Below are 24,837 nucleotides of genomic sequence, written 5' to 3'. Positions count from 1 at the left end.
CATCATTTTAATTTTACTTCTGTACGTCACACCCAATCCAACCTTGACTTCCTGTCTGTTCCAGTTAAGTTCAATGTCATGTTAAGGGGCAGAAGCTTATCTCCAACAGAACAAATTATCCACAATAATCACAGAAAATGTTTGAAATACCTGGAATACTCAGCTGGTTGGGCTGGAAATGCGATCACAGAACTTCCGTATTCATTCCACTTTGCCCTGGTGGTTTTAGATGATTAATTTGCATTCACACCTCCCCTCCCATGCATCTTTCACTTTATCTCATCGCCCCTTTTGCCATTTAATCTCCCCTTCCTTGCAAAAATACTCTTTTGCTCTCTCCTCCCTTCCATTTCTATTTATTCACAGCTGCCCAAGACAGAATCACCCCAGGAACAGACTGAGAGTAAAAACACAAGGCTGAAGAAACTCAGCAGGTCAAACAGTGACTTTATGTAGCAAGATGAAGATAAAGAACCAACATTTTGGGCTTGAACCCTTCATCAAGGTGTGTACAAAACCAATGTTGCTATATAAAGTTACACGGTGTGACCTGCTGAGTTTCTCCAGCACTGTGTTTTTACTATACTTCAATCACGGTGTCTACAGACTTTACTACTGTACTGACTTGAGTGCCATATGTTACAGACCAGATCTAATAATGAGGATAGATTTGCTTCTTCGAAGGACATTAGAGAACCCATTTGGACTTGATGGTCATCTGGTCGTTTCATGGTCACCACTAATAATACTAGTTTTTTTCTAGGCTTATTGAATTCAAACATATTTATCCAGACCAGAAGTCTGGGCAAAACACCATTAACTAAACTGCTCAGTTTAGATACTATCTTAAAACATGCTTCTATCTCCAGCTTTCCTCAGTACCAGTAAAACATCTTCAACCTGAAATGTTAACTCTTCTTGCAAACGAGAGAGACTACAGATGCTGGAAATCTGGAACATCACACAAGCTGCTGGAGAAATTCACAGGGTCCGTCAGTATCTGTGGAAGGCATTGGTGAGGGGTTTTCATCCCGAAACATGGCTGCCTATGGATTCTGCTCTGCCTGGCCCACTGAGTTCCTCCAGCATTTTGCATGTTGTTGACTTCTGCTTCTCCCTTCCGAGGTGCTTCCTGACCTGCTGCATATTTTCACTCTTTGCCTCAGGGATCAAGTACCTGCAAGGACCCAGGCCCAAAACGTTGGTTACCCTCCCCTTTCTATGATCTGCTGTGTTTCTCCAGCACGTTTGTGCATTGCCCTCAACCCTAGCATCTGCAGACTTTCTTGTTCAACTTCAAGTGCCTGCAGTGTTTTGCCATTGCACTTTGTTCATAGAGATAGGCCTTGGTTTATTGAGCGTGGGGATTCACTTCAGTTTATTGGATGTCTTGTGCAGAATAATATACAAAGAACGTAAAATATAATTACTGCTGAGGAGTATAGAGGCTGGAATGATTCTGACAAACATGGCACAGCCAGCTTTATTTCCCTTGTCATTGTGTTTGAGGGTATAATTGGGAGCAGATGGGTTGTAATCCATATAGTGTTCCTAACAGGTTAACTGAACGAGGTCTAGCCCCAATCCTAACATCAGTTGTGATTGTTATCAGTCATAGAGTTAACAGAATGGAAAAGTGCTGATCATCAAACACCAACTTACTCCCATTTTATTCAACTCACATACCTCTCTAATTTTCCAGATGCTCCCACCCTTTTGCACATTAGAAGCAGTTTATAGTGTTCCAGGTTTAAAGAATGGAATGATAGGGATAGATCTTTTAAGGGTTTTTGATTTGATAACCCAACGTTATGGATGGTGCAGAGAGGTTTGGGAGAAAGTTTGTTATCGTCAGGGTTGTCGGATGGTTCCAATAGAGAGGCCAGATGACAAAGTTGAGTATATGGCATGGTAGGTCATGAATCCTAATGATTCCACAGTAGTTCATGCACACCAAAACCAGAGAATCCATAAATAGGCAATTAAATTCTTCAGATGTGAAAGATTAGATAATGATATAATGTTTATCCCAAAAAGGATAGAAATTATTTAGGGGTGAGGGGGTGGGGGATGAGAATGGACAGCAGAAAATCATACTGAAATATGAGAAAGCTCAGTATTAATTGCCCTTGAATTTGTAGAATCTGGTTCTGTCCTACAAGAAATTTGTGAGTTTTGAGAAGTCTGATGCCTCACACCTACTCTATAATTGCTTTTGAAAGACTTTGTTTCAACACAAAAGCTTTCTAAGACAGAACTTTAAAATCAGAATTAAGCTTAAACTGTAATGGTTTTGGTTTTGGCACAAATACACACACATATATACCTAGTCGCATAGTAGGGTTAAGTTCGAGTTAAGTATTGTTTTTGAAAATACCATTGATCTGGTAAAATTTCTATTACTGCTGGTTTAGTTCATAACAATGACGAACATGGTGAAAGGTTTCACCAGGACATTGCGACCATGAAAAAGCATGAAATCCATCAATGCTGGCCAACTATTATTGGACACTGATACAAGAGGCATCAGATGCTGAGTAAAAACAAAAGTCAGCGCAAAACAGTTTAGGTCTTTTGAACTAACACAATGTGTCAGTATCATTATCCAATTAAACATGCTAAATTCAATAAAAAATAAAGTTTATCCAATTTCCTACATGATACAGCAAATCTGAAATTATCTTTGTGTTCAGCTTGAAGATGTCTATCATAATCCCCAATATTTTTTTATCCAATTTCCTACATGATACAGCAAATCTGAAATTATCTTTGTGTTCAGCTTGAAGATGTCTATCATAATCCCCAATATTTTTTTCAGGAACTAGACCTTTTGAAAAAATTTGTGATCCGGTGTTACTAGTTCTGGACTAAATATGCATCCATCCATCTCACAGGACTCCTCAATTCCATCTTGTTGAAAGTTTTGACAACATGATGGTAACTGTGTGGGTGCTCTGCATCGATACTCATGAGTGAACGTTAATAAGGAGGTAGAATGGCAATGGGTTTGTTTGGAGTTTCGAGATGTTGATTGTTGGTTTGGGTGAATTAAGCTGTTATTAAATCCATGGAGGACACCAGATGGTGACCTCGTGAGAATTGTTGGCATCCTTTCATGTGCAGGAGATGGTGGATATTGCAGCCTAAGGCCTGATAACTAAAATAGTTCAGTTGGACTCGTGTAGAATGGGTATTTGGGAATCTGCCTGCTTCTTATAGATTATTTTCTCTTCAAGCTGTTGCAGCTAATTCCATTGATGTCTTGCAAGGACAAATGGGATGACTTGTTCTGATCATTTTTCAGTTCCAAATTCCTTCACTTCTTGCTTGCTTGCATCCTTGCAACAAGACTACTGTTTATGTTTCACTGATAGTTCTCCACATTGCACATGCAACACGTTGCCAATCTGCTCAGATAGCCCAACCAGTCTATGTCTGAGTCTGCTGATACTCTCAGCACAGTTAGCGTAACAGTTAGCGCAACGCTGTTACAGCACCAGTGACGCGGATTTGAATCCGGCACTGTCTATAAGGAGTTTGTACGTTCCCCCCAGGTCTGTGTTGGTTTCTTCTGGGTGCTCCATTTTCCTCCCACTCTAAAATGTTGTAGATTAATTGGGTGTAGTTGGACAGCACAGGCTTATGGGCCAAAAGGGCCAGTTATTATGCTGTATGTCTAAATTTAAAAATTAAAAATTTAGAGAAACTCTAGAGTGCCAACTATATTTTCTCATTTATTATCACTGCATACAGTGCAGTTGGTAGCTGTTTAGTGTATAGACATATCCTTGTTTCTTTGCCTTATAGCGTCATCGGATTTTACAGCATGGAAACAGACCCTTCAGCCCAACTTATCCATTCTGACCAAGTCAACAATCTGAGTTAGTCCCATTTGCCTAGGTTTGGATAGTATCCCTCTTAACGTTTCCTATCCATATACCTGTCCAAATGCCTTTTAAACATTGTAACCGATGATAAGAATGACATATGCTAGCATTTTTGGTTTTGGCCATGAGTTTGGCATATCCTGCACTTTTAATTAGATTGCAGAAGGTGGGAAGTGTTCATCTGAGTGAACATTGAACACCTCGGTAGCTGAACAACTAACAGTCTGTCATGAAGGGTGATTGATGGACATTGTGAAATGTTCAGTTGTCGTACAACTGTTTTCTTCATGCTAATAAAGAAAGCAATTGTTTAACAAGCTCTTGCAATAAGATCCACAAAATATACTTGTGTAAAAGTTGAAATTTTAGACCATTTTTTAACGTTAAATTTAAGGGGTCAACTATTACGTAGATACTACTTTTGACCACGGTAAGTATCTGTATCATCTGAGGCATTGGGAGCTCTGATGAGTGGGCAGCCGGGGCCAAGGCACAAGTTCAGGACCAAAGTATCGGGATCTCTGGCCTGCAGGCAGCCAGGCCGAGGTGAGAGTCTAGAGTCGACTTTTACATGAGCGTAGGCCCTTGCTGTGGGTTATGGGGGTAGGCCCTTGCTGTGGGTTATAAGGGTAGGCATTGCTGTGGGTTATGAGGGTAGGCCCTGCTGTGATTATAAGGGCATCATTATCTGGGAGTGAAAACTTCCTATTCAGCATGGTTTTGACTTTAGTGAGAATAGATTGAAAGACAGCTTCAAATCCAAGCTTGCTTGTAGGTATACTGCACCCTTTAAGTGTTAATCACAGAGTACAGGAGTGATGAAAAGGTTACAAGAATGTGGGAAGAAGAACATATCCTTGTTTCACATGACTTCACTACTCCAAAGAAGGCCATCATAAACAATAATGCCATCATGTTGTAGTGGATAAACATACAAGATTTGCACTGCTGATGGGCAATCAGTCTTTACCATCACGACAAATAACCCAGCACTGCTGACGGTATCAAGTACTTGAGTGATATACAATAGTCGATTTTGCTCTCTGCGCTTGTTTTGAAGTTGACACGGGAAAAACATTATGAATATAGAACAATCAAACATAGAACACTACAGCACAGTACAGAACCTTCAGACCTCGATGTTGTGCCGAACCATACATTCCTTCAAAAAAAATGTACTAAACCTTTCCTGCCTTGTAACCCTCTATTTTTCTTTCATCCATGTGCCTGTCTAAGAGTCTCTTAAATGCCCCCATCAGCCTCCACCACCGTCCCTGGCAATGCATTCCAGGCACCTACACCTCTCTGTGTAAAAAAAACTTACCCCTGATCTGTCCCCTAAACTTCGCTCCCATAACTTTGTACATATGTCTTCTGGTGTTTGCTATTCTTGCCCTGGAAAAAAGATGCTGACTGTTCACCCTATCCATGCCTCGCAGAATCTTATAGATCTCTATTAAGTCTCCTCTCATCTTTCCACGCTCCAAAGAGAAAAGTCCCAGCTCTGCTAACCTTGCCTCAAAAGACTTATTCCAATCCAGGTAACATCCTGCTAAATCTCCTCTGCACCCTCTTCATAGCTTCCATATCATTCCTATAATGAGGTGACCAGAACTAAACATAAGTGTGGTCTCACTAGAGATTTGTAGTGTTGCAACATGACCTCTTTACTCTTGAACTCAATCCCCCTATTAATGAAGCCCAACATCCCAAAGGCCTTCTTTACTATCCTATTAACCTGTGCGGCGACCTTGAGAGATGTATAGATTTGGACCTCAAGGTCCCACTGTTCATCCACACTCTTGAGTAGCCAACCATTAACCCTGTACTCAGTCTTCTGGTTTGACCTTCCAAAATGCCCACCAATTGGCCTGTACACAGATAGAAAACCTGCCAAATTGGCAAGTTAAACTCATATTACAATCCAATTTGTAAACTCCTATTGATAGTTGATCTTCCAACCCTAATTTCAGGTTAGATGCACCTTTCTAAGCTGTTGAACATACAAGAAGATGTGACAAGCTTTTTTTCCTACTGGATTAATCAGAAAATACCTCTAATTGTTGCAGTCATCTTTAAGTTTATTAGTTTTATGTCAGGTGGTGATTACACCATTCTGTGATATATCACCTTCTTCCCAGTATTTCTGTAGCAGCTGATGGCAATGCTGTGGTTGACTTTCCCACATTCAAGGATTTCCACTGGAGCAACATTCTTTCCAGGAGTCCGCTTTTAATATTATTGACAAATAGTATTGCTCAGGTTGTCTACAGTAAGCTCAATTCTGCAATGATTTCTAGAGCTTTATTTAGTCCAGTATTTTGGTCTTTCTTTTTAGCTTTGAATTCAAGCCATTGGCCTATTGTCTTGTTCTCTGTGAAATGACCACTATACAATTGGGGGGGGGGGGGGGGGCTTGTTGACAGTAGAGCCTGGGGCTATGTTCAAACCATCGTATATGTTTGGTCCTTCACTGATATACAAAGCAGCAGGTTGCTTTCAATCTCTTGCATTCAGTTTGCCAACCTTTTACTGCGGTGATCTCTGTTGGTTTTTATTTTCCAGAAAAAAAGCCTATATTCCCAATGCTGAAGAGAAGTTACAGTTCTACCTTTTCATGTCAGCCCTGGATGGTCTCTTGTCTCCAACTGTCTTGTCCAATATATTGCTGCTCTGCATTCAACTCTGCTTCTTGGTAGATGTGGTGTTGACTTTAAGATTTTATACTGTATAGTTCCTTGGTCATGTTATGTAAGAGTGTTCACCATTACAGTGCCACCAAAGTGAGGTCTTTGCTCCTTACAACGTCCAGCTAGTGCCTGTGACTCTCTGTCAGGTGATACTATGAAATTAATGGTGTTCTTCCAGAAACAATTTTTTTTTAACAACAGGATAGAAGCTGATTTTAGCGATTGAAATACGTGCCCAATTACACCTAAATTAACCTACAACCCCATAAGCTCTGGAGGACAGGAGAAAACCGGACCACTTGGGAAAAACCCACACAGACACGGGGATAGCATAAAAACTCCTGACAAACAGTTCCAGATTTGAATCTGGGTTGGTGGTACTGTAAAAGAAACATGCTAACTGCTATGCTAACCGTGCCATGAATTGATAATGCACAGTTGATGTTTGATTCAAAATTCATGAAGTCATTGGCCACTTCTATTTGGAGTTATGGAGGTCCCTCCAATAATTTGCTTGGGCCATTTTTATTTATCTAATATAAAATACCCAGGAAATTTGGCCAAAAATTATTCTCTGCACATTGATGTCTCTGAGGGTGAATAATGTCTCTGTTCTTGATAGTCCTTTGATCAATTGACAATTTTTTTCTGATGGAATTGAATGTCAGTGCATGAGAACTGATGGTTGTCTAAAGTAATAAGCTCTGATATTCCATCGGAAATCTCTACAAGCTTTATAACTTTTGGCTCAGGGTGAAGCTAGCACCAGGGCAAGTGAGACCTTCCGTACATTTTGCTTTCCAAAGGAAGCTAAAAGTCAAAGTCAAAGATCAGATTTATTGTCAGAGTACATATATGACATCACATATAACCCTGAGATACTTTTTCTTGTGGGTGAGGTAGAATTAACATTTATTGATGGCTCTCTGATTGAGTTTGCCGTTGAGGAGTCTGATGGTGCAGCCTGGTGTTGCGAGTATTTCACACCTAGACCTCTTTCCAGATGGTAGCAGCGAGAACAGAGCGTGTGCTGGGTGGTGTGGATCCTTGATGATTATGGCTGCTCTCCAATGGCAGCAGCGTTCCCTGTAGATGTTCTCAATAGTGGGGATGCCCTGGGCTTTCCACTCAGGGGTATTGGTGTGTCCATACCAGACCATGATGCAGCTGGTCAGCACACTTTCACCACCCCTCTGTAGAAATTTGCCAGGGTTTCCAATGTCATTCCAAACCTCCCCAAACTCCAGGCCTTTTGAATAGAGCCTGTGTCTAGAAGTCTTGTTTTCTGAATGTTCTGCAAGCTTTGCTATATTATTGAATTTGCACAGTTTGTGGTCAATCACAGCTGACTCCTAAATGTTGTTAGTGTGATGCAGGTGTCTCAGTCCATCAGACCAAGGCACGTGATCCTGACTTCCCAGCTCCCAAGCCAGAAGGTTCTTTATTTTTTTTCTCGGTTCAAGGTTTATGTCTGTTCCTCAACATTTGACCAAGTCCTGTGCATCAAGTGAAGCAAGTGGAAGACGGTAGATCAACATCTGACTACTGGCTTTATGAGCATCTGTGGCTGACCAGTTGAATGCAATGATTTCTCTTTCAGCCAAAATGTGAGCTTGCACCGATAGGCTGTGACTGACACCACTTTAATGTATTCCAGTCTGCAAGAAAGGAGTATCGTTTCCTTGTGATGTGGCTACTATGGCCTTAACAGTTTAATGTGATGTTCTTTCCCCATTGATCAGCATTCTTTTTTCAGTTTTGCTGGTGTTGTTCAAAGGAAAAATTATATATTTGGACAAGGTGTACTACACAGAGGGGGTCTTCAACACTGTAAGATTCAAGATTTTTATTGTCATGTTTCTTCTTCTTTGGCTTGGCTTCGCGGACGAAGATTTATGGAGGGGGTAAAAGTCCACGTCAGCTGCAGGCTCGTTTGTGGCTGACCAGTATACGAAATTTCCTTTAGTCTACTGTAAGGCAGACAAAGATTTGCCAAACATTGCCCTGAAAGAGAAGCAAGAGAGAGTCCCCTCAGGGTCTCTGAATGTTCTTGGCTTCGCCTCCAGCGCTCCCGCAGACTCCACAGCCACACAGCCTTTGGTCCAAACCGTCAGCAATAAGAGCTGTTGGTTCTGTTTAAGTTTCCACTCTCCTTTAGAAAATGATATTGCTCTGCAAAACAAAAGTAGGGTGTTGCCATTTCAAAGTACATATAGTGGTGGCCCATACAGTCTACCCAGCTTGAATATGGGTCAATGAATGAGCTCAAAGAAGGTTTGCTGAACTATTGCTTTGTAACCTCGACTTTCTCAATGAACATTGGAAAAATATTTCCATTGTGACCACGCATGGAAATCTTATAAAGAGTAATTTCATGACATCTTTGAATGCATGAGTGGGTTAAGAATGTAGTGTGAGATGGATAATCTCTATCGTACCTAGAGTCTGCATCTTACCAAGGTACATTTCCTGAAACTCTTTTTATCCTTACAACTTCCTGGTCTTTGTGTATTGGTTTTTGGATCCATTGTGAACCACGTGAATCATTGCAATCAGAGACCATCCGGTACTACATCTGGACCTCTTCATTTCTGTATCAAAATCAGAATATTCCATTTTAATTGCTTTGTTCGGTTTCCAGTACTGTAAAATATTGCCACAATCCTGCAGCTTGCTGTTATCTTGAGTCATGGCTGAGAATTGTTAGTGATGCCAACTTCTGAAAATAACTCAAAGGCTGCTTGGCATATTGATGCTCACTGTTCTGTGGCCCAAACACATTAATCCATCCATGAGTGGGTGAGATCAGCATAATTGAGGCGAGGCGCTAGTGTCTGCAATGCAAATCAGTTTGCAGTTACAGCAGTGCTTGTAAGAAGATTCTCAAATTTTTGCCTGTTTTTAATTATTTGCTTTGCCGCAGTAACTTTTCACAGTTTGTTCCAAAAATTACTGTTCCAGAGAAATTATATCTGTAGGGTTAGGTAATTTACATTGTCCTGGTGCCATTTAATCCGAAAAGTTCAGTATTTTGCAATTGATAAACTTCTGTGAGCAATGACAACGATCTGAAATTTAATTTTCTCTGTACTTTGCAGCTTTTCATTATGGAATCCCTCAAATGATTGAATGATTAATTAAGCAAAGGTTTATTTACCCTTCATCTCCATCACTGTTGGCAAGGCTCGGTCTCACACCAATTCACTTACTTGTAGTTCTGCCCTTATCCTTTGTCCTCCCACGATGACCAAGGATTGGATTCCCCATGACCTGGCCTTTCAATCTCACTGGCCTCCACATTCAATGGAGTAACCTCAGCCATGCTCAACATAATTTCCACCGGTTTGCTCTTACCCTCCCCTTCTTGCAGCATTCTAAAGGGACCCTCCACGAATCCCATGTGCGCTCTTCCATTTCACTTCTCACAGTACTTCCCACACAATACTAGGAGCCTGCCCACCATCCAGGCATACATGCCATCCAGGTAAAGCATCAATTGACTTCTAGTTTAGCATATGACGTTTGGTGCTCCTCTACATTGGCGAAACCCCAAACCAAGTTTACTTAACTTCTTTGTGGACTATCCCAGTTCAGTCTGCAAGGGTGACCCTGTGTTTTCTCTTGCCTGCTTCTAAGTAGGAGTAGGACAATTGAGTCTATTGACGGATCATGGCAGAACTAGCTGTGGACTCAGCTCCCATTAGCCCCATTCCTCATAACCCTTATTTTTCCCATTCTTCAAAAATATATCTTGCTGTATTATAATACATTCAATAAAGCAGTTCTACTGCTTCCTTAGGCAGAGTATTCCACAGATTTTCTGAGCTCTGAGAGATGCAGTTCCTCTGTATCTGTGCCTTAGTGAACTGCCCCAAATCTTGAGGCTATGTCCACTCATTCTGGTGTCACCTGCCAATGGAAACAACCTCTCTGCCTCATTCTTCCTTCAACAGTTTATCCATTCCCACTGATACTTCTGACTTTTACATTGTCCCAACAAAGGCCAACATAAGCTCAAGGAACAGCATCTCATCTACTACCATCTAAACTTTTAACAGTTTTTGGTTACCAACATTTCCAGTTTGTCGTTAAAACTGTAAGTTCTTCAGTACTGTCAATCCCAGACCACCCTTAAATTGGAGGACTAATTTTACGTCTGAGCACTCTTCAGCATCATGCATTAACATTAACTTATCTGGTTCCTATACTCAACCATGCCTGTTTTCCCTCTCTTCCCCATCCCTCTGTCTCCACCTCCTTCCCTTGTTTACTGGTGTGCCCTCCCTCCCTTACCCACTTATTATCTCCTGACTGTGGGACTGGGCTCCTCCCTGTGCCCATACCCACCCCCCTACATTTTTGTTCAGGCACCTGCCCACATTTTGTTCATACTTTGATAAAGGGCTCGAGCCTGAAACATTGGTTATGTATGCTACACAAAGTACACTGTTTCTCCAGCATTGTGTTTTTACTTTTCAAGTAAAAAGCCTGTCAGGTTAATGCAATTTTTGTTCATCCCGGACCTGCTGCACGTTCCCAGCATTCGCTTTTACTTCACATTTACAACAACTCCTGAGCTCATTATCTTTCAGTTCCAGTCATTTATTTTTCTCTCCTCAGCTCTCATTCATCTCCATCAATTTATACCTCTGCTCAGATCAACGGCAGTCAACAAGCCTTCACTACGTTCTCCATTTGTAAAATATTATCAGAGTCTGGCGAGTAATATTTGCACTGACAATAACGGCACCAGCAGTGCGAGTATAAGACAGCTTTAATAAACTAATATGTACACTAAGAGGTCTTGTCTCTCTGCAAGACAAACCTGGAAGGCCAGACTGTAGCTCTGGACTGCTTTATAGACAAGGTCACTGGGATGACCTCTGATGACCTAGTGGTGTAATTACATATCCACCACAATATTTAACAGTATATTTATGCCTGAGACTAGCTACTGAAGTGTGTGAAGACACAGGATGCATTTCAATGAATAGTGCAGACGCTACAAAGGAACTAACATTAACCCTTCTCTTTCTTGAATCCCCACTCCCATTTTTTTTATCATGTTTCCTGTTTGTTACGAACTAACTGACTCCGGTTAGTACTAACACAGGAACAGCAATGGAAGATTCACCAGGCAGTGGTAAATTCAAAATAATTGTTTTTATTAAACTATTAACCACATAACAGTTCTCACTTAACTCTAAACTTACTTAGCTCTAAGCGCAAATGTAATTGTGTGTGTGTGCGCGCGCGCACTAAAGGCCAAACTATTTTGGTTTAAACTTGAGCCTGAAAAGTTTGTTGTAAGGCCCAGTATTTTAAAGATGTGTTGAACTTGAAGGTCTATTAAATTGTAGTTCAGAAGTGATTATGAAACATCAAGTTCTTTTAAATTGTTGTTTAAAGCAGTAATGAAATGTTTGTTAACATTGATTCAGTCGTTAGACTGCTCAAACTCACTAATCTTGTGGAGCTATTTTCCCAGGAAGAGATTTCTTCTTAAACTCTCACATTTGTGATCTTCAACTCCCTTTTATTTCTTAAAAGAGCAGTCAAGAAGTGGCCTCCTTTTCGAAATCCACTTATTTCTGTAGTCCCCTTTTGCTAGGAATCACATAACAGCACCTATTCTGGTCAATATAATTCAACCCTTTGTTTCACAAAGTTCTAATACCAGTATTCCGACTACTGTGGTATAGTACAGACCAGTTTCTCCCTCTCTTTCTAGATATTACTATTTTACTCCTGTGTGTGCCACAGGTTCTTGACTTCGCAACTCCTGCAGTCTTCTTCTTCTGACTTCTAGTTTTTAAGATGCTTCTGCCTTCAGATATATATACACACATACACATACACCCTTAAAATCATATGAAATTACATCACCAATGAGGACAGCCTTAATTCTTAGAAAACATGTGAGCAGTTATTGAAATTTTAAATAGTTGCCAACCCCAGTTTTTTGTAAACCATGTGATCTTCAAACTCTGACTTGCAGACGTCATGACTCCGAAAGAGGCTTAAATATATCTCTCAAATGGCTCTGAATTTCATTTCTCTTGTTCAAGAGGCTTTAATTACTTTTAAAAACCACACCTGGTACTTGAGTTTCAATTAAGAACACTTCTGTTCCATTATCGTATTGTTCTTCGAGATACTGCTCCTCCAAACTGGCACTTTGCTCTGAGTGCAATGATGTCCGTGTAAGCTTGCTGTAACCCTGTCACCAACCCCACTACATTACTTAAGACATATTTATAAGAAATATAGCTTAACCTTAACCTAAATATTGTTATTAACACAGATCCATTGCACGTTTCATCATTCGGAGCCTGCCCTCACCACAGGTATGTTTTGACATTTGTAGTAGGTGACTGCTGCCATAACCCCATGAATATCTGTGACAAAATAATAAGTGAGGAATTAACTTCACTCAATCAAAGCTTTGGCAATGGACCTGATTCAGGCATAAAAGACAACCAGTCATTATGTACAGATGTAAAAAGAGGTCATAATCATGTTCCAAGCATTAACCAATATATAGTGGGCAGTATTGTCCCTGCTCATTTGCAGCTGTAAATTTCTTTAAGGGGTTCCTTAGGACTCCTAGATTCAAAAGACCCCAAATTAAAGCATGGACAAGATTTGAACTGCAACTTCCTCATGAGAGGTCCTGATGACAAACCAGCTTCTCTTATGGTTATTGTAATAAGTCAAGCATTTCCTACTCATGAGATAAAATACATTATTAAAGGCATGTATTATTTTTTTCCTACTGCAGGAATTGTTGCAGTTCTCTTCTGTGGAATCACACAAGCTCACTACACCTATAATAATCTTTCTGATGAAGCAAAGCAGAGGACAAAACAGGTAGGAAGTACACCTTCAACGTACATTTCAGTGATAATGATCTTCAGGTATAGCTCCTTGTCTGAGAGGAAGATTCGAGTAGTAAAAGCATTTATTGGAACGAAAGACTTGAAACGATAAGGATTGGTCTGAACAAAGGCCACCTCTCATGGTTTCAACCAGGAAAATTGATTCCTGGCCACAGGAACTGACTCTCAGCAGAATTGAATAAAAAAATGGAACTATTTGCCTCAAAACTATAAAGAATATGCCATGTGTGCTCTAGGTTCCCAGGTGGAGAGGGCTATCTCTTTCACCCATTCACACAGTCCTTTCCTTCCCCTCTCTTGACATTTATCTCCCCCCCCCCCCACCAGCCCTGCTTGACCTCTTTTTTTTTACCTCCACTTGACCTCTCTCTCACTCTGCTTTGATCTCTTTGTGATGAGAACATAAATAATAAGAGCAGTGATAGGCCATCTGGTCTATCAAACCTGCTCTCAATAATAACACGGCTGATCTGGCTGTGAATTCAGCTCCACTTATGCATCTGTTCCCCATAACCCTTAATTATCCTTCAAAAATCTATTGCATTCTGCAATCCCCTTTCACGCCCTCACTCAATCCACTTTTCTCCCCTGCTTAATCCTCTTCCCTATTCAACCTTATTTAATCCTCTTCCCCCACTCGATCCTCTTCCCCCACTCGATCCTCTTCCCCCACTCGATCCCCTTCCCCCACTCGATCCCTTTCCCCGCTCGATCCCCTTTCCCCGCTCGATCCCCTTTCCCCGCTCGATCCCCTTCCCCCACTCAATCCCCTTCTCCGCTCGATCCCCTTCCCCTCGATCCTCTGCCCCCACTCGATCCTCTGCCCCCACTCGATCCTCTGCCCCCCATTCAATCCTCTGCCCCCACTCGATCCTCTGCCCCCTCTCGATCCCCGGCCCCCCACTCGATCCCCTGCCCCCACTCGATCCCCTGCCCCCACTCGATCCCCTGCCCCCACTCGATCCCCTGCCCCCACTCGATCACCTGCCCCCACTCGATCCCCTGCCCCCACTCGATCCCCTGCCCCCACTCGATCCCCTGCCCCCACTCGATCCCCTGTCCCCACTCGATCCCCTGCCACCACTCGATCCCCTTCCCCCACTCGATCCCTGCTCCCACTCGATCCCTGCCCCCACTCGATCCCTGCCCCCACTCGACCCCCTGCCCCCACTCGACCCCCTGCCCCCACTCGACCCCCTGCTCCCACTCGACCCCCTGCCCCCACTCGACCCCCTGCCCCCACTCGACCCCCTGCCCCCACTCGACCCCCTGCTCCCACTCGACCCCCTGCTCCCACTCGATCCCCTGCCCCACTCGATCCCCTGCCCCACTCGATCCCCTGCCCCCACTCGATCCCCTGCCCCCACTCGATCCCCTTCCCTCACTCGATCCTCTGCCCCCACTCAATCCTCTTCCTCCCCCACTCGATCCTCTTCCCCCACTCGATCCACTTCCCCACCCCACTTGATCTTATTTCTACCCTAATTATTTCTCACCCCCACTCGATCCTATTCCTCCCTATTCGATCCTCTTTCCCACCCCACTTGATCCTTTCTTCTCCACTCGATCATTTTTCCCCATGATCCTATTCCACCCCCACTCAATCCTATTCCTCCCCCCACTCGATCCTATTTCTCCCCTTCATCCTCTTTCTTCCCTTCAATCCTCTTCCCCGCCCACTCAGTCCCCTTTTTCCTCCCCTTTGATCCAGTCTGACCCCCCTCAATCTACTTTGCTCCTTGCATTCCTCTTGTCCATTCCCCCTCACTGCTTTGCGAACAATTGACCGACAGTAGTCTGTCTCACTACCACCAGTGTAGCTACATAAGCCTGATGTATTGCACATCATGTGGTTGCAAGAGCTATGGTCAGAAGAAGCAACAACACTGAGGGCGTGTGGGTTCAGGGAAGTTGAGAGCATCTATGCTTGTGAGCCCAAGAACACAGTCTGGATGCCACTGTCTATTGTAGCCAAATAAACCGTAATTCAGTAATTACATTTTTGTCTTTTTTGATCTCTCGCACACATTAGTGTCTTAGTGATGATCCAGTCTGTCATCCCCATGTAGCCATCGGACAGATTCATTTTGCTGATTCTAAGCTGTAATTCAATTTATGACTTCCTTTCAATCTGTTTATTGCGTGCAGGTGTCATAGCAACAAGCTAGATTTATATCATTGCTGGAAAAAAAATAGATAAATTGGGTACATCAGATACATCCAAACCACAGTGATGCTTCTACTTCTGCTAATGGCCTTTCAAATTAAGGTTAGATTGCGTTTAGGTTTATGTTGTTCACTTGGCATCACTTAGTAGTTGCACCAGTAGCAAACTCGTTTGACTGTTGATGTTGACGGAGGGGAGATTTGCACCTAGTTCAGAAAACAGACATTCACAAGCACAGTGAACACTAGCAGAGCTGAAGCATATTGGGTCATGATAGTAAAATAGTATTTAATTCCAAGTGGTGAAGAGACTCGCTTTTACTTTCTCCTACTGTTAGAGGCACTGGATAATGCACGTGGTGAACCTTTGCCTTCCAGCAAACAAAAGTTGAAATGTATCATGCATATTACATTTTTTTGACCATTTTATTTAAGAACTTTTAAAAAAAAAGCATATAGTCAATAAAACCACAACAAGTCCAAATGTGGTAGAAAGAAAAATAAACCCTTTAACCCTGCTTTGCCCTGTGGAAAGCAATCCATATCCAATCACTCCTCTCAACTCCAGCCCTCCAAACTAGGTAACATTTCTGCAAATCCTTTTGCACCTTCTCAATCACAATCACATCTTTCCTCTGACCAGAACTGCGCATATCACTTCTCAGCGATTTGAACAACCAAGGCATGGTGTCCCAATATACTCAATGCCTCTGTCGATGAAGGCAAACGTGCCATTTGCTTTCTTCACCACTCTATCTCATTGCACCCACTGAGGTTGTTTACACTGGTGAGACTACATCTTGAGGACATAGCATCAAGATACGGGGGAGGAAATTCAAGATGGAGATAAAGAGGAACTGCGTCAATGGAGAAGGACTAAGTGGGGAAATGGATCAGCTCATGATTAAATGGCGGGGCAGGCTCAATAGGCTAAATAGCCCATGTTTTAGGGTTTATGGTCTTAAACTAATCCAAACTGCCTGAACTTGATCCATATTTATATGTCGATCTAAATACCTCTTAAATGTCACCGTTGTATCTGCTTCCAACTTCCCCCTTGGTAGCATGATGCAGACCCCTACCACTGTATGGAAGGAAAGAATTGCTTCACGCATCTCTTTTGACCTTCCCCTTTTCACCTTAAAGCTACAGTATGCCTTCTAGTCTTCGTCATTTCAACCCTGGACCATCTATCCCATCAATATCTCCCATAATATTTTTTACATTCTATTACTGTTCAGTTTCTAAAATGTAGCTTTCTGTTAATATGTAACAACCTGAGTCTCAATGTGGACAAGACGAAGGAGATAATCATGGACTTCAGGAGGACCAGGAATGACCACCCTCCACTGCACATCCACAACTCTGTAGTGGAGAGAGTGAAGAGCACCAAGTTCCTTGGAGTTCACTCAACTAGTCACCTATCTTGGACACACAACATCTTCTCACTTTGTCAGGAAGGCGCAACAGCATTTCCTAAGAAGGCTAATGGCTACCTTCTACAGGAGCTCTATTGAGCATGTCCTGGCTGGCTGCGTCACAATATGATATGGTTGCTGCAGAGAAATGGATCAGCGGTCAATCCACAGGACCATAAGAGTGGCAGAGAAGATCACTGGAGTCTTCATCCTCCATCGATGTGATCTACCAGGATCGTTGAGGACTCCCACCACCCCACACACAGCAACTTTCAGCTGCTCCCATCAGGAAAGAGGTGCACGAGTATCAGAGCCAGAACCACCAGGCTGAGAAACAGCTTCTTCCCACGAGCATTGAGAATACTGAACGACCAAATGAACTGCTGGCATTAACCATCCGAGACTCTCATATTCACGAAACCATAATTATTTCTTTATTTGTACATATGAATGCTTGTTCTGCACTTGTATTGTCTGTCTGTATGTGTGTTATGTCTGGTTATGTGTCTGCATGTTTTGCACTGAGGACCAGAGAACACTGTTTCATCAGGGTGCACTCGTCCAATCAAACAATAAACTTGGCTTGATTTGAATGTGCCTGAAATGTTGAGTAATTCGCTATTGAAATGGACATAGCAGCTATTTATGAGGTTCATGCCCTGTGCCATCCAGGATAATAATTTATCTTTGGCAAAAGGCATCAGAAAACAGTTCTTCTTGGGTGGAGGTGGAAGGGATTGATACTGTGGGTCAACTCAAGAGTTGACAAAGGGAATTTTCATTGAGTAACTGGACTGCATTTGAACCTCGATCGCAAGGGCAACAGGGAAGTCATTGTTGTTCAGTCTGAGGAATTGATTCATTAACAAGAACCAGCGATGCATTTCTGTGATTAAAGGATTTCTCCTATATCACTTCCTTGTCTTGGTACTATGGAAACTGCTTCATTCATTATGAGAGGCAGATTTTGCAGTTGGAGTTTCCACTTTGTATTTTAAAGTTGGTGCTTGTGAAAACGCATTTGCCAATAGCTGGGAATAGTTTCATCTCTGTTACATTTCCTTTCACGTATCATGTTGATTTGTCTTTGGAGATTGCATAGCTACTCATTCAGTAATGGGTCCACTCATTCAGCAATGGGTACTTTTTATAACAATGGTCAAGCTCAATCTTTCAGTAGGATTGGCATTTAATGTAAATCTCCGCTGCCCTATAAATGCTTCTGTCAGTCCTGTTTCTTGCAATTCCTAGTGCTGCATCCTTGAAAGCTTCTCCACGGGGTAAAAACCTCAAAAGCAAGTTCAAATAAGTGCATTTAATCTGCTGAAAATGTCAAGCCTGTGACCAGTAAGTGACTTAGAGTGCCAGCGAAATGAGTGAATGATCTGAAAATTTTACACCCCAATCGCAAGAAAAACTTGTAACTTTAACTGTGTCATGGTCTGCAAGATCTGTTTCTGTCATGAATGTTCATGATCAATGTCCCATCTGGTGTATTGCACCAGTGATGTCCAGGAAATAATCAAATTTGGCAGAAACACTTCAATGTTAAATTACTAGCTCCCTTTTATTCATCACCCCACAATTTTCTGTCAAAGTAGCACTGGGCTGTCACTCTTTTCAGTGAAAATTTGTTCAGCAGCTTTGGACAAGGGGCAGATGCATAGTTAAGTGTGCTACCCTGTCATACCCTGTGTCCAAACAACACCTTACTGTCAAGTTTGCCAATGAACTCGGTTGAGCAGATAAAGTTTCTGTATTTACGTGTTAAAGCTGAACATCTTGGAGAAATTCAAATTGGCCCATTTCAATCCAATAAATGTTATTTACTGCCAACAACCTCTTTGGCACTCGAAGTGGAATCTCATTGCTTCATATAAATGTAGGCAAATGGGACTACCTCAGCAAGACACCTTGGTCGGCATGGATATGTTGGCCAAAGGGCCTGTTTCTCAGCTCATTAATCTATGACAATATTACAATTCATATTTGATATGATGAATATTACATTATTTTCCCTCTCTATGTCCTCTCTGCATTTAAATCCTATTTTTTCTCATTTTAGTTTCTTTTCTTGACCTTGAATTGCCTCACTTCCAATGTTAATTTTGCAGTTCTTTAATCTGATTGGGTGTGTGTGTGTGTGTGTGTGTGTGTGTGTGTGTGTGTGTGTGTGTGTGTGTGTGTGTGTGTGTGTGTGTGTGTGTGTGTGTGTGTGTGTATTGCTTTTCTGTGCTGACTCAGAACAAATACCAAGTTGTCATCTTGAAGTGATGTTGTCATTTAGAGCAAATTAAGCTTAAATGGGCAAGGATAAGTTCAATGATGGATATTGTGCTTTGTCCTGCTAGAAGAAATTGTGGCTCAGTGGGTTTTATTTATATTTCCTGGGCTGCATGCAAATCCAGGGCCAAGGTTATGATTTGAATTGGGATCTTCCCAATTTAAATGCATGGTCATAACATATTGTGGAATACATTTATGTGGCATTGAACACACGCAACCCAGCATCAAGATTTGAACTTCAGAAATAATGATAATCCTTGCTCATTCTTTATTCAGTGGCTGCTAATATATTCATCGACACCTTCTGCAATTTGCAGTTTGCGTTTTATTTTTTGACTGCTGAGGTCCAGTCAGTGTAAACTCCCATTGATCCAGCTCCCTATGACCTGTTGTTAAACAAGAATATTTGTGAATCTTGAGATCAAACGTTCTAGAGAAACTCGGCAGGTCACACACACATAGGAAGTAAAGGCTCACCAACATTCCAGCCTGAGCCCTTTGCTTCCTGTGGATGCTGTGTGACCTGATGACTTCCTCCAGCACATTTGTGTATTTCATATGACCTGCATCCTGTCAAACTGAGCATTTCTTCCAATGTTTGCCAGTTACAGCTACAATCTTCTTCTGGGGTGTACCATTAAAATCATTCCTCTTCAAAGTGGTCCTTGGCTCTTTCTTTCATGCCACTGCAATCTCATCCCTTACCAAACCTTTAGTCAACAATCTCAGCATATCCCTGCAGTGTCAAGTTTTGCACAAGAACATCCATCGGGCATTTTGTTAGGTTTAAGATGCTCTATAAATCAAAGTTGTTACTGGGAATTTATTGTGCTTGTCACTCGCTTTATCACTTCAATTTCACTCTGAGATATCCCGTGAGTGACATTGCCTTCCTAGCCACAAAGCATGTTGAGCCATAGACCAGACAGCATGTAAATGAGCCCTTCAGGCCACCAAGCTGGCCATGGTCATTTACACTGGACCTGTTTCACTTTCCTAAGGTTCCTATATCTCTTAGGTTGTTGTTCCCCCAGTTTTGCTTGTGGGTTCCCCTAGTTCCCAGTTCCCCCAGTTCCCAGTTCCCCCAGTTCCCAGTTCCCCCAGTTCCCAGTTCCCCCAGTTCCCAGTTCCCCCAGTTCCCACTTACCCCAGTTCCCACTTACCCCAGTTCCCCCAGTCTGGCTTGTGGGTTTGCCAGCAGTAAAATACATTCAAATGGTTTTCTAATTTGAAGGTAATGAATAAATGGATGTATATTTTCCATCCTTCCCTAACTTTATTTGTGTTATAGCTTTTTCATAACTATCATGAAAATATTACCATGAGCTTCCAAACAATATTCTACATTAATTACAGAGATAATACTTTGCTTAAAAGGATCTTTTATTTTCCACAATTTAATATCTTGTGTAATTTTTAGGCACTGTTTGATTTAGGGTTACGTACATGTCCTTTGGTTCTGTACCGTGTCCTCTATAATGTTTGGAACAAAGACATTTTTTAAAAATTTGTCCCTGTGCTCTACCGCTTTAAATTTGTAATCAAATAATTCACGTGATTAAAGTGCACATTCCAGATTTTGTTCGAGGTTATTTGTGTACATTTTGGTCCTCGGGTTGTGGCCTTGCCTAACCTCAGTGGAAATCCTTTTTGTATTTACTCTATCTATACCCCTCGTAATTTTTTAAATACCTAAACAGTATTGTGTTTGGGCTTTTTTTTCTGCCCCACAGCATTGTATGCTTTCCATTCAAGCAACACCCATCACACCCAGCAGTGCTTTATTTCTAAAGCACTTTAATTAATTCTCCCCTTCCATCACCAGTGTAAACCTCTCCTCAAAGATGCAGATTGCCATCTATTCCTTTGCCCTTTGACTAATGGGCAGCAAATGTTACCAGATCATTGGTGAGCTAAGATGGCTTCTATTTCCCTTAAAAACCCACACAATATACTTCCCAACATAGATTAATGCTGGTAAAAGTGTGAACGCCATCTTATTTTTTCCTCCACTTTTGACCACATTGAAAGCTATTCCTAATGTTCATCCAGGTCCAAATAAGGAAACCTAACAGACTGCAGGTTGGATTGGAGCCTTCCTTGGTCTGAATGATTCAGTTCCATACTCAGTCACTGGGAGACCATAGTCACGGTGGGATATGGACTGGGTGCTGGTCAGTGGGACAGGCAGAATAATAGTTCAGGACAAACTAAAAGAACTGAAGTGTCCGTTTCTGTGGTGCAATGTTCTATGGTTCTAAATATGACCATTTGCTGACTCAGATCAATAAAGTTCCCAAGAGAAGCTCGACAGTTTGGGTGTATATTTCTTGAAGTGCAGAAAAGTGAGAGGTAATATTTTTCTAACATATCAGATCCCATGGGGCGTGACAAGGTAGATGTTGTGATGTTTTCACCAGCAGGAGGATCGAGAACAGGGGAACGCAGTTACAAAATAAAGGGGTGGTCATTTAAAACTGAGATGCACAGAAATCTCTGAAATACCCTGTCCCAGAGTACTGGAGGTCAGATCTTTAGAAGTTTTTAAGGTGGAGGAATGGCGGGTTTATGGAGCTGGAACTTAAGAGGAATTGAAACCAACATTGATCAACAACATTCTAATTGAATGGTAGGGCAGACCTGAGAGGTCTGGTGCCTTATTCCTGCTTCTCTTGTGTTCTTGTGTAAGAAATGCACTTGCTATGTATTCTGCAGAGAGATAGACAGATTTTAAGGAACTGAGTTTCTTCAGTGAGTTGGTTATATGGAGTGGGGTGGGGGGGGTGGGGGGGGGAAGCTTCTCCACTCCTGATTGGAAGAAGCTACAGAAGGTAATGACTGCAGAACAGAACATAATGCAAAGTTCCCTCCCCTCTGTGGACTCTTATCTACATCTTTATTCATTTATTTGTATATATGAATACTTGTCCTGCATATGTATTGTTTATCCATATGTGTGTTATGCCTGGTGGTGTGAATGCATGTTTTTCATCAAGGACCGGAGAACACGGTTTCATTGGATTGTACTTGTGAAATCGGATGACAATAAACTTGACTTGATTTCCCACTGACTAAGAAAGGCAGCCAACATACTGAAGGACAACCCAGTCACACTCTTTTGTCCCCCTCCCATTGAGGAGAAGGCTCAAGAGTGTGAAAATTACAAGCCTAAAGTCAGTTTCTTCTCCACAGCCATCAGGCTCCTGAATGAACCCCACAACAGTGCTCACATGGTTCGCTTCCTTGGAGCTAATTGGTCTTCCTTCTCATTGTAATTCTATGTTGTGCTCTTTACATGGCTCTATGAATGTTAAAGAAACCTATTAGTCTGCTTGCAGGAAAACATTTCTCTCTGTGCTAAGTAAAATGTGACAAATAATTTCAAATTTAGGGCATAGCCAGTGTGATAGTAAGTTGGAAGAAATTACATCGCCCAGAATAAATTTTAACTTCAGGAATCAAAATTAACAGAAGTGAAACCCAAATGAGAGAAAGCGAAAATAATTTCAGATTGTGGGAGTACAATTTTGCTGTAAAGATGTTTGAGCTGGCTGGGGCGGCATAATCACTGCAAGGGGGAGTAGAATCTTGGTTTCTAGTAAATTAATACCAAATTGGAGGAAGGAATGTTGTCATCAGGGAGAGTAAGATGGGGAGGATTCCAGAGAATTGTGCACAACATGTTAAAATGAACAGTGCAGTATGCAGGGCAATGGAAAGGGAAGTCTTGGTTTTAAGCCACATTGTTATGCTTTTCATGGATGGCAAAATTTTGATTTTAGTTGTTGGACAAGACAAATGTGACAGCCATTTTTTCTTCACAGCAAGACTTGTAGATGAAAAACCAGCCAACTTGCTTTTGTTCATGTAAAGTTGCAGAATTTCCTGCTGGCCCTGAAGCTGTGAGGAGAGTTGAATTATTGCCCTTGTCCCCTTCAAGCCTGTGTGACCAGCCATTGCATTAAAACCACTGGGAGGAGAGATGATGACTTGACAGTTGTTAGTGCATTCAAACGATGACACATTTCCTGACAGCAGTATAGAGTCATAGAGTTTTATAGCATGGAACCAGGCCCTTCAGCCCACCACAGTGTGGATGAGATGTGGAGTCTGAACTTCACAGTGTGGCTGAGATGTGGAGTCTGCAGAACTCAACCCTGGAATAATTGATTTGGTGACCTCCTCTTTCTGCCTCAAACACCCTCCCACTCCCTACATTTCTGCTCTAGGATTGTATTAATTGGCCAACTATAGTTCAGGGAACCCAGTACAAGAATCTCTGATGTGGGGTCAACCTAGACTAGAGAGCCTTTACAGCACTTCCTGACAGAACCCTTGGAGAGACCGTGGGGTTCTAGTTGCCACACTGCAGTGAGGATATGGTGGCAGTAGAGAGAGTGCAGAAAAGCTTCACCAGAATGTTGTTTGGAATGGTGGTCTAAGAAGAGACTGGATAGGCTGGGTTTATTATCACCTGGATGTTGCAGACTAAGTAATCTATGAAGGATTATAAAATTATGAAGGGCATGGATAGTATAGGTAGAAAGTCTACTGTCCTAGGGCCAGGGATTCTAAATTTAGAGCGTACAATTTAAAGAGAGGGGAGACATTTTAAGGTAGATTTGCAGGACAAGTTTTTCCACACAATGGTTCGTGGGCCCACACTCTGTTGACCATTGACATCTCCATTGTTGAGGTTGTTAAGAGTATCAAGTTCCTTGGAATGCACTTGGCAGAGAACCTTACATGGTCCCTTAACACCAGCTCCATAGCCAAGTAAGCCCAACAGCACCTCTACTTCCTGCAAAAGCTGAAGAAAGTTCATCTCCAACCCTCCATCCTCACTACATTCTACAGAGGATGTATCGAGAGCATCCTGTGCAACTGCATCACCATCTGTTTTGAAAGTATACCTCCTCGGACCGCGAGACCCCGCAGAGGATAGTGAAAACAGTGGAAAAGATCATTGGGAGCTCTCTTTCTACCGTGAAGGACATTTACAACACTTGATGCAGGCGAAAGGCAATAAACATTGTGAATACCCCTCAAGTAAACTGTTCACCATTCTGCCATCTAGTAGGAGGTACTTTAGCACTCGGGCCTGTATGTCCAGATTGGGCAAGGGCTTCTTCCCCAAACCATCAGACTCCTGAACTCCCAGAACACTTGGGGATTGGGTACCATGGATTGTTAATGTACAAATCTTAAAGATTTTAAATGTGTTGAACTTCTATTCTAACCTATATTTATGTAAATATGCTCTGATCCTGGAGAAACACTATCTCAGCTTTACTGTACAAGCATAGTATGAACGATAAATAAAGGTGACTTGAGTTGATGTGACTTGGTTACATGCACCAAGATGCCAGAGTAGCAGGTATAATCATGGAGTTTGAAAGGCCTGAATAGGAGTAGAACAATATGGGCCAAATGAGGGCATATGAGATTAGTGTAGATGGGCATCATATTCAGCATGGACAAAACTGGAAGA

The 24,837-nt window shown here is 42.0% G+C and overlaps 1 protein-coding gene across 1 annotated transcript in view; it reads left to right on the top strand.

The window, feature by feature from the left end:
* The window catches only part of LOC138742667 (sodium/hydrogen exchanger 9-like), a 391,181-nt gene that overhangs the window by 157,706 nt on the left and 208,638 nt on the right, over nt 1-24,837 (top strand). The window contains exon 9 of the mRNA XM_069897383.1: nt 13,359-13,447. Coding sequence (XP_069753484.1) covers nt 13,359-13,447 — 89 coding nt within the window. The remainder of the gene's footprint in view (nt 1-13,358; nt 13,448-24,837) is intronic.

The sequence above is a fragment of the Narcine bancroftii genome, chromosome 9 (assembly GCF_036971445.1).
Source record: "Narcine bancroftii isolate sNarBan1 chromosome 9, sNarBan1.hap1, whole genome shotgun sequence".
NCBI lineage: Eukaryota > Metazoa > Chordata > Chondrichthyes > Torpediniformes > Narcinidae > Narcine > Narcine bancroftii.
Note: the sequence above shows the minus strand (reverse complement) of the source record. Positions and strands in the feature narration are given on the sequence as shown.